Source organism: Poromitra crassiceps (assembly GCF_964638095.1).
Source record: "Poromitra crassiceps genome assembly, chromosome: 9".
Classification (NCBI taxonomy): domain Eukaryota; kingdom Metazoa; phylum Chordata; class Actinopteri; order Beryciformes; family Melamphaidae; genus Poromitra; species Poromitra crassiceps.
The window spans coordinates 11,615,678-11,626,299 of record NC_139630.1 but is presented as its reverse complement, the minus strand read 5'-3'; the positions used below and the strand labels follow the sequence as shown (position 1 = coordinate 11,626,299).

The following is a 10,622-nucleotide window of genomic DNA, read 5'->3' as shown; positions in this document are numbered from 1 at the left end:
AGTCGTTTGAAATGTAATGAAATGTTTCCTTAATCATTATCCTCCATACAGTAGTGTCGCTGCATGGAGTCGCGCTCCATATCCAAATGTCTGATTGATGTCAGTAGAGACACGCTCCATATCCAAACATCTGCTTGATGTCAGTATTGTGCTCCGTATCCAAACGTCTGCTTGATGGCTCCAAAGTAATATCTCCTCCAGCCCTCCTTAGTGTGCTCCTCCTCGGCGGAGGGAACTCCTCGACACTCCATCCTCAGCTCCGTCTCACCTCCTAGGTCCATCAGGTCCAGACTGACCGTGGCGTGATGCTCTGATGGAGAAGCACAAGAACATCTACATCACTCTGTCATCAAGCTTCAACAGAACCTAGAAATGTTTTTGGCTTAGTTAGCTGGGCGGTCAGAGTCATAGAGGGACTCAGCCCAGGCCGGCTCGAAGTGCGGCGGGACCACGTACCGCTCGGCCAGGTCTTGAACCTCCAGCTCATCACGATCTTCTCTGGAGGAACCTGAGGAACAGAGCGAGGTTAGAGCAGCCAGCTGAGTCTCACTCGGCAGGCAGAAGGTGCTCTGAAGGTTCTCACCAGCTGTGTGAACTCTCCGCTCACGTTCCCGTCCAGCAGCCGGAACTTTCCTCCACGCCGATCCTCCACCACCGCCGCCGTGTGGGTGAACACCTGCACAAACTACACATTCACCTAGTATTACTATAGGAGTAGAACTATAGGCCCTTTTCACAGCAACCGTTTTGAGGTGGTAAGGCAGGAGGTAAAGCAGGTGTAACCAATAACATTAATGAGGGCCCTGACTGGAACACCTACATGGAATAGAAGCGTCATTAATGGTATTGGTTACACCTGCTTTATTTCCTGCTTTGCCTCCTCAAATCGGTTGCTGTGAAAAAGCTCTATTACTGCTGTATCTGGTCGGTGGTCTGTGTTTTTTTCTTCCAGATTCCCCCCCCATTTTCTCCCCAATTGTACTTGGCCAATTTTTCCCTCTGCTGCCCTGGTCGCTGTTCCACCCTCTGGTGATCTGGAGAGAGCCGAGACTAGCACCATGCTTCCAGCTTCCCTCCTGCAGACACCAGCCAATCATGCCTGTATGGACGCCCGACCAAGCCGGAGGTAACACGAGGATGCGAACCTGCGCCCCTCGCGTTGGTAGACTTGGAATCTACCGCTACACTACCCAGACGCCCGTCTGTAGTCTGTGTTTGGTCTGTGTCTGGTCTGTACCTCCTGGTTAGTGAAGGTCTTGTAAAGCTCATCGGGCGACGTCAGGAAGGTTTCCTTCAGAGAGAAGCTGCTTGTTGGGATTCGAACCCCCGTACAGCTGGAGGCGGTGCTGGGAGTGGAGCTGGGGGAAGGGCTAGAGACACGGCAGGGGGCGGAGCTGATCTGTAGAGGAACCCAACACACAGGGATTAAGGTCTACTACCTGGTTTTACTGGTAGCCCACCTGGTTTTACTGCTAGTCCACCCGGTTTAACTGATAGCCCACCTGGTTTTACTGATAGCCCACCTGGTTTTACTGAAAGCCCACCTGGTTTTACTGAGGGCCCACCTGGTTTTACTGAGAGCCCACCCGGTTTAACTGATAGCCCACCTGGTTTTACTGAGAGCCCACCCGGTTTTACTGAGAGCCCACCCGGTTTAACTGATAGCCCACCCGGTTTTACTGAGAGCCCACCCGGTTTTACTGATAGCCCACCTGGTTTTACTGATAGCCCACCTGGTTTTACTGAGAGCCCACATGGTTTTACTGAGAGCCCATCTGGTTTTACTGAGAGCCCACCTGGTTTCACTGAGAGCCCAGCAGTCCACCTGGTTTTACTGAGAGCCCAGCAGTCCACCTGGTTTTACTGAGAGCCCAGCAGTCCACCTGGTTTTACTGAGAGCCCAGCAGTCCACCTGGTTTTACTGAGAGCCCACCTGGTTTTACTGAGAGCCCAGCAGTCCACCTGGTTTTACTGAGAGCCCACCTGGTTTTACTGAGAGCCCACATGGTTTTACTGATAGTCCACCTGGTTTGACTGATAGCCCACATGGTTTTTACTGATAGCCCACCTGGTTTTACTGATAGCCCACCTGGTTTTACTGATAGCCCACCTGGTTTTACTGAGAGCCCACCTGGTTTTACTGATAGCCCACCTGGGTTCTGTTGGTCTTGGCCTGGTTCTGATTGGCCGGCTGAGGCTGCTTCTGGTCAGCTGTGGGCAGGATCATCCCCTGACTGAACTCTGCAACCAGGTCAGAGGTCACAACCAACATTATGTTAAGCTCCAGCTATAGAGTGCCAAAGTCACGCCCTTTTCCGGGTTATGCATATGAACCAAGGCATTTTCCGCCATTCATTTTTCCATCTAAGTTTCGTAAAATGCTTATAAAAATAGTTTTACTTGGTCAAACAAGTGGGCTAGCTCGGGATTTGACAGAGGAAGCCATGGAAGTGATACTGAAAGCTGTAGTTCCTCAAATGGCCACTTGAGGCTGGCTCCAAAAGGGAGTCATTCCTTGTTCACCCGCAGCTTGGAGGTTGGTCTCTCTAGCTAATTTCAGCTTTCATAACAACTGTACGGGGGGTAGATTTTTATATAACTCACCCGTTTAGAGTAAAATAGACAATAGCAAATACTCTTTGGGCATGACTGACAGGTCACCTGTCCAGTGATCATGCAGCTTGCCGATCACAGACCAATAGCAGACGGGGCTGCAGCTCTGGGAAACCCCTGGTCTCATGCGAGGTGCACAAGAATGCCAAGGTGGTGATGGCCACACTCCTATTGATGAGTGAATCCAAAAATGAGTGACATCACGCTTTTTTTTTTTTTTTATGTTTTTAATACGAATCGCTTGGTTTGACCAAGTAAATTTATTAAAATCCCTGGTTCGTATGGCTAACCTGGAAGAACGCATGACTTTGGCACTCTATATATGATCCTTATTATGAACATTATGAAGTGCTGGCTGTGTCCTGATGCATGCTGTGTGAGGAGCAGACCTGATGCATGCTGGGTGAGGAGCACACCCTAATGCATGCTGGGTAAGGAGCAGACCCGATGCATGCTGGGTGAGGAGCAGACCTGATGCATGCTGGGTGAGGACCTGATGCCTGCTGTGTGAGGAGCAGACCTGATGCATGCTGTGTGAGGAGCAGACCTGATGCATGCTGTGTGAGGAGCAGACCTGATGCATGCTGTGTGAGGAGCAGACCTGATGCATGCTGGGTGAGGAGCAGACCTGATGCATGCTGGGTGAGGAGCAGACCTGATGCATGCTGTGTGAGGAGCAGACCTGATGCATGCTGGGTGAGGAGCACACCCTAATGCATGCTGGGTAAGGAGCAGACCTGATGCATGCTGGGTGAGGAGCAGACCTGATGCATGCTGTGTGAGGAGCAGACCTGATGCATGCTGGGTGAGGAGCAGACCTGATGCATGCTGTGTGAGGAGCAGACCTGATGCCTGCTGTGTGAGGAGCAGACCTGATGCATGCTGTGTGAGGAGCAGACCTGATGCATGCTGGGTGAGGAGCACACCCTAATGCATGCTGGGTAAGGAGCAGACCTGATGCATGCTGGGTGAGGACCTGATGCATGCTGGGTGAGGAGCAGACCTGATGCATGCTGGGTGAGGAGCAGACCTGATGCATGCTGGGTGAGGAGCAGACCTGATGCCTGCTGTGTAAGGAGCAGACCTGATGCATGCTGGGTGAGGAGCAGACCTGATGCATGCTGTGTAAGGAGCAGACCTGATGCATGCTGTGTGAGGAGCAGACCTGATGCATGCTGGGTGAGGAGCAGACCTGATGCATGCTGGGTGAGGAGCAGACCTGATGCATGCTGTGTGAGGAGCAGACCTGATGCATGCTGGGTGAGGAGCACACCCTAATGCATGCTGGGTGAGGAGCAGACCTGATGCATGCTGGGTGAGGAGCAGACCTGATGCATGCTGTGTGAGGAGCAGACCTGATGCATGCTGTGTGAGGAGCAGACCTGATGCATACTGGGTGAGGAGCAGACCTGATGCATGCTGTGTGAGGAGCAGACCTGATGCATGCTGTGTGAGGAGCAGACCTGATGCATACTGGGTGAGGAGCAGACCTGATGCATGCTGGGTGAGGAGCAGACCTGATGCATGCTGGGTGAGGAGCAGACCTGATGCCTGCTGTGTGAGGAGCAGACCTGATGCATGCTGGGTGAGGAGCAGACCTGATGCATGCTGGGTGAGGAGCAGACCTGATGCATGCTGTGTGAGGCGCAGACCTGATGCATGCTGGGTGAGGAGCAGACCTGATGCATGCTGGGTGAGGACCTGATGCATGCTGTGTGAGGAGCAGACCTGATGCATGCTGTGTGAGGAGCAGACCTGATGCATGCTGTGTGAGGAGCAGACCTGATGCATGCTGTGTGAGGAGCAGACCTGATGCATGCTGTGTGAGGAGCAGACCTGATGCATGCTGTGTGAGGCGCAGTCAGACCTGATGCCTGCTGTGTGAGGAGCAGACCTGATGCCTGCTGTGTGAGGAGCAGACCTGATGCATGCTGGGTGAGGAGCAGACCTGATGCATACTGTGTGAGGAGCAGACCTGATTTGAGCAGGGTGACGTATTCTCCCAGAACCTTCCGCACCTTCTGCACTCCATCTTTCTTCATCAGCTGGAGGAGTGGCGTGTTGGGTTGGTCCTTACACAGAGACACTGAGATCTGACAGAAACACACAGAGAGAGAGAAACTGAGATCTGACAGAAACACGCACAGACACACACAGCTGTCACAGATCTGTCACAGATCTGACAGAAACACACAGCTCAGTTACAGTGATTACAGTTCTGATGACTATAGTGACTACAGGGGCGGACTGGGATCATAATTCAGGCTGGGCATTAGATACCAAGCAGGCCAGGTCAATACGGGCCGACGCGCGAAATGTTTTGGCCGTTTGAAGCCCAATTTGGGCCATTTAAAGCCCAATTTGGGTTGTTTGAAGCCAGATTTGGGCCGTTTTGAAGCCCAATTTGGGCCGTTTGAAGCCCAATTTGGGCAGTTTGAAGCCAGATTTGGGCCGTTTGAAGCCCAATTTGGGCCGAGTCCAATTTTAACCCTGAATAAAGTAATAAAACCACTAGTAAACCAGTAGGTGGCGCCTGGCCTGCTGTTCACTGAGTGGCCTGACTGCGGGCACCCTTTTTTTTTTTTTTTTTTTGCAGGCCAGGCCAGGCCACCGGGCATTTGCCCGACGTGCCCGATTATGCAGTCCGCGCCTAATGAAGAAGCGGAAACCCTACATCAGTGGTTCTCAAAGTGGGGCCCGGGGTCCTTGAGGGGGTCCCCAACAAAATTGGTAATAATTTATTTTCACTAATTCCATCCACGAGTAACACAATGACAGAAGAATGTATGACTGTTTTGGTCATGGGTTTCGTAAAGCTAAAATCTTGTCAGATGGGGACCCTGGGAGAAAAGCTTATGAAATGGGGGTCTGTGGTTTAATTTGTATCGGGTTAGGGGACCTTGCTGTGAAAAGGTTTGAGAACCACTGCCCTACATAATGTCATAAACTATAGTAGGCTATACCCCCTACATCAGTGGTTCTCAAACTTTTTTGCCTTCAGTACCCCCTTTCCCTGATTTCTGAATCCAAGTAGCCCCTTTACCCGACTACAACTTTTTGCTTAGAAAACGACAAGAGAAAACTATAGCATATGATGCAATGAATGAATGATAACCCACCTTTTGAAGAATATAACTTATTGCCTCCTGAGCAAATGTATTCTTTTATTCCCACAGTTTTCCATTTTCCTATTTCTCTCATGTACCCCCTGTAGTACCTCCACATACCCCTAGGGGTACATGTAGCCCCATTTGAGAAACATTGCCCTACATAATAGAAAGTGAGTAATACATTCACAGTGAAAAGGCCAAAGCTAATGATCTAATGATAACCATCTCTTCAGGAAATTGTGATTTCGCGATCGCAAAAATGTATGCAAATTCAACCAATCTCCACAATATTTGCGGGGGCTTGCAAATTTTCAAAATTCTCGCAAAAATGACAAAACAAGTTCCTCAACTTGCAGTTTTTGCCAGTTCCTGCAATTTTAGCGCAAAAAAAATCACATAAAACATGATTTTGAACTTTGAGAAAAGCCACTGCAAAATCACACATTTTTTATCGCAAAACTGCGAAATCCTGGGGGGACTAGATAATGATGGTAATAGGCTTGTTTGAGATGAGCAAATTCTGCACAGATTCGACCAGCGTCCAGCGCCTTGCTTGCCCCGTTGCATGATGGTTAGAAAAGGACACAGCCGTCAGGGAGGCGGGGCTTACGTCCAGGTCGTCGGAGTCGTTCTCGTCAGACAGGTTGGGGACTTCCAGGCTGCCTTTGTATTTGATGCCGGTCTGGGTTGTTCCGAGCCATGAGGCCTTCAGGGTCCACTCGTACAAGTAGATGAGCTTGCCTTTGCGGTTGTTGATGGAAGCTTCTCCCTCCAGCTTGCAGAGCTCTGTCACCTGACACACGCCCTCTGCGCCAGACACGGCCACGTCCAGCAGGAGGCGCCGCAGAGTCTCCTCCGACCAGCCGCTAACATCACGCTCCGTCCTGAGTGAGAGGTCAGAGGGAGAGGTATGTGTGTGTGAGAGAGAGAGCGGTGAGGGACAGTCAGAGAGAGAGAGGGGGGTGAGAGACACTCAGAAAGAGAGGGGTGAGAGACACCCCACCCTATCTATCCAAACTTCTGCGCATATTCACATCTAGCCTACTTAAAACCTCAGATCGAACTGTGTAATTACTCTCGCTGTCCCAAAAACCAAAAGCTCCTTTGGTAGCAAAGCCTTCCACTCTGCTACTGCATCAGCTTGGCACAGGCTTAATAAATGGCTTCAAACCAAAAATAAAGACAGGGTAGGGGGGTTATAGAAAATTCGATCCCCCATCCCCCTACCCACCCCCCGCTTTTTATTTTTTGTTTCTGCTCCAAGTGAAATGTTTTATGGCCACTCACGATTCAGTAGATCAGCCTTAAAACTCGTTAGATAAGGATTTTTCAAAATGTCTATGGACATTTTGACATTTTATGCAATTCTCTGTTTTCGGTCTCCGTCGCTACGTGAAAACAACAACCACCTCCAAGCTAGCGGCCTACATGTTGAAAATGGTCGCAGGGCCACAACAACTTGCGAACACACCTTGGAACACAGACTCTGTCTCATAGGACCCTCATGCCTGATCTGGATCCGTTTTATGACACGCCATCGTCATTCAGAGTTGATTTGGCACATCTTTTGACTCTAGCTGACACTGACCCATTGGTTTTGATCAGTTTGATCACGTTCTGCAAGAGCCACATAGCCTACAGATATTAAATGGTCTGGTTTTAAAAAGTCCTCCTCCAGAGCTAGTCCAGGTAGGCTTCACCTGTCAAGTTCTGTTTGTCTTTTTGTATCAGTCGTATCACATAATAAGACATGCGGCTTTTACTGTTTTATGTAGCTATTTTAATGCCAGGACTCGGCCCCACACGTTCCACCAAGACACCTATACAAATCCCCTCCCCCCCCCCCCTCAGCCGTTACTTTGCAAGAGTACCGTCGCTGCATCCTGAGCTTAGCCCCGCCCAAGACGATTGTGATTGGTTTAAGGAAATACAAACAAGACTGTGTTTCCCCCCCTATAGGTTGAGGCCACGTCTCGTCATAGACGCTGGTTTAGCTGGCTCAGCCTGGCTGGGGGCGTGGTCAGGGTAGGGTAAAAAAACCCCGTTCTATCCATTCAGCAAAGTTAGAATTTAGCTGATAGCCCAGCCCAGGCAGACACGATCGGGGATTTAACCACCGCAGTAAACGCACATCTGAGCAGACGTCTTGTGTTCTGCTCTAGAACCCCCAAACCTGTAGTTTAGAGCCACAGCACCGTCTTTTGGTGAGTCAGCCCATGAGATATATGGGTGGTTTTACCCCGCTCGCGCGCCAGCCGTTTAACATTTTGTGGGCATTCCCAGACATGCGGACTGTCTCTATACCAGAATGATAGTGGGTAGCAGAGCTAAATGAAGTGTGGAGATAGACCTAGTCTGGGTTTGATCTTGGTCTTGGTCTGAGTCTGGCTGAGAGCTGGTGTGGGCTGAACATATAGAACTCTACCATTCTCCACGTGAGAACTGTTCTGTAGTCAGTCAGGTTTATAAATATCTCCCATCTGCTTCACTGCTGACTGTGGACTGCTGTCCCAAAATAACACACACACACACACACACACACACACACACACACACACACACACACACACACACACACACACACACACACACACACACACACACACACCATTCTAGAGTCTTCTGGAGGTTTGACCTGCTGTCAGGTTCGTTAAGGGAGACTGAAAAGGCCTTTAAACTGCCTTAATTTACTGCTGACTTTATAATATGAAAATGAAAGGAACTTTCCATTAAGAGCTCATTAATAACCTGTAAACCTGCACAAAAGACACTGCAATCCATTAAGTAACAGAGATTCTGTGAACATCTGAATAAACCCTTAACTTTAATTCCATTAAAGCTGTTAGTTTGCTGTAATAGATCAACCTGTTACTGGAGACAACTCCAGGGTTTTGGATTAAATACACCAACAATAATGGTAACACTTTACAATAAGGGTCACTAAATTAAGGGTTAGTTAATGCTTAATTAACACTTAACTAATGTGTCTAGTAATAATTCACTAATGGTGTTCATGTTACCTAGGTACGGTTAGGGTAAGGGTTAGTTAATGGTTATAGGGTTAGAGTTAAGCATGAACTAAGGGTTAGTTCATTGGGCATGAACTAATGCTTATTAATGCTCATCAAGCATTAACTAACAGTTTATTTATATCCCCTTTCACAACAACATTAATCATAATCATAATAATAATAATAATAATAATACTAAACAATAATAATAGGATGATGATGATAATAATAATAATAATAATCATAATAATCATAATATTAATAATAATAATCATAAATATAGCCGCAAGCGGCGATGCGGGGTCCAAGCTTCCGGTGACTTGGGGGGTGTATGTCAGATAATATAGACACTGAATTGCACATTTAGTCAGAGTTGGTATGTGCACAAGTGCACAAAGTTTGGTTGAGATTTGGTGACCTGACCGGGTTCAAGCAGTAGTAGCAGTAGTAATAGTAGTGTTAGTGTATATGTGTGTAAGTGTGTATATGTGTGTGTGTATATATGTGTGTGTATATGTGTGAGTATATGTGTGTGTGTGTGTATGTGTATATGTGTGTGTGTGTGTGTGTGTGTGTGTATGTGTGTGTGGCGTGTGTGTGTGTGTGTATAGGTGTATATGTGTGTGCATGTGTGTGTGTGTGTGTGTGCATGTGTGTGTGTGTGTGTGCGATGTTATGTAGAGGAAGGATGACATCATAGATGACATCATAGATGACATCATCAGTGATGTCACAAGACGGTCATCGGTGATGACATAGTGTCAAAGTTTAAACATTTATCATTTCAAGACGGTTTCACGTATCCAAATTCTTTGTAAGTCTTTAGATCAGGGAAGTCCAGAGATGACACAGAAAAAGTTTGGGCTCATTCGGGCAAATGGCCTAGGACGAGTTTGTTTATCAAAAGTTTAAACATTTATCATTTCAAGACGGTTGCACGTATCCAAATTCTTTATACAATTTTAGATCAGGGAAGTCCAGAGATGACACACAAAAAGTTTGGGCTTATTCGGGCAAATGGCCTAGGACGAGTTCGTTTTTTTTTTTTTTGAGAAAGTCCAATATGGCGGAAAATCTAGCAGACTTAAATGGGCGTGGTCTATATGGATAGATGCGTATTGATCCAGGGAATCCAGCAGATGTGGAATTTTGATTCTACGCCTCACGGTTCAGCAGTTATGGGTCAATACGCAAAAGGGTCTGTTATAGCGCCACCATCTGGCCAATATGGCAATTTTTTTGTCTCTGAGTAGTGGGGCACATTTCCAACCTATGTGCAAGGTCTGGCTACTGTAGCCCTTACAGTTTTTGACGTGCATGCTGTTTTAGGGCGGAATAATAATAATAATAATAATAAACGGAACAGATACAATAGGGATCCACGCACTTCGTGCTTGGACCCCTAATAATAATAATAAATAATAATAATCACCAGTGCCAGTTGTTGACATTAGTTGCATCTGCTCTTTCCTCCACGATCCAGCGTGGGTCTCCTTGTCCCCATTTAGCCATGTTGGCTAACGGCTAGCAACCAGCAACTATCACTGTCAGACTGCAGCAGGAACAGACTGATCCTAAATTGACTTCAGAGCGTGAGGCAGCAGCTGCTAACTTTCTGCTAAAGTTATTTCCCTGAGAAACGCTGAAACACTCGCATAATTAAAACACTTAAAAACTCAGATCAAACTGAGATTCTGAATGAAAGATTAAACTGTTTGATATTCTGATTTAAAGTTAGATTAAACCCTGAGGTGTATAGCCCGTCACATGGCAGCAGCGTCCCGTTCTGGAACTGTCTGTCACCGGACACCACAGGGGGTAGGGTAACAAGGAACCTGTAAAGAAGGAAGAGACATGACATCATACCAACGATCTATGGGGCCAGTAC

General features: G+C 47.8%; 1 protein-coding gene across 1 annotated transcript; it reads right to left on the bottom strand.

Moving 5' to 3' along the window:
• Positions 1-10,246, bottom strand: LOC310782167 (activator of 90 kDa heat shock protein ATPase homolog 1-like; the record flags this gene model as incomplete). The annotated part of the gene is made up of 8 exons (XM_083642857.1): positions 1-310; positions 457-508; positions 584-685; positions 1,238-1,399; positions 2,153-2,241; positions 4,589-4,706; positions 6,334-6,607; positions 10,167-10,246. The coding sequence occupies 8 exons, from the start codon at positions 10,244-10,246 to the stop codon at positions 141-143; spliced, it is 1,047 nt and encodes a 348-aa protein (XP_083498983.1). The 3' UTR covers positions 1-140.
• Between the last annotated feature and the right edge of the window lie 376 nt (positions 10,247-10,622).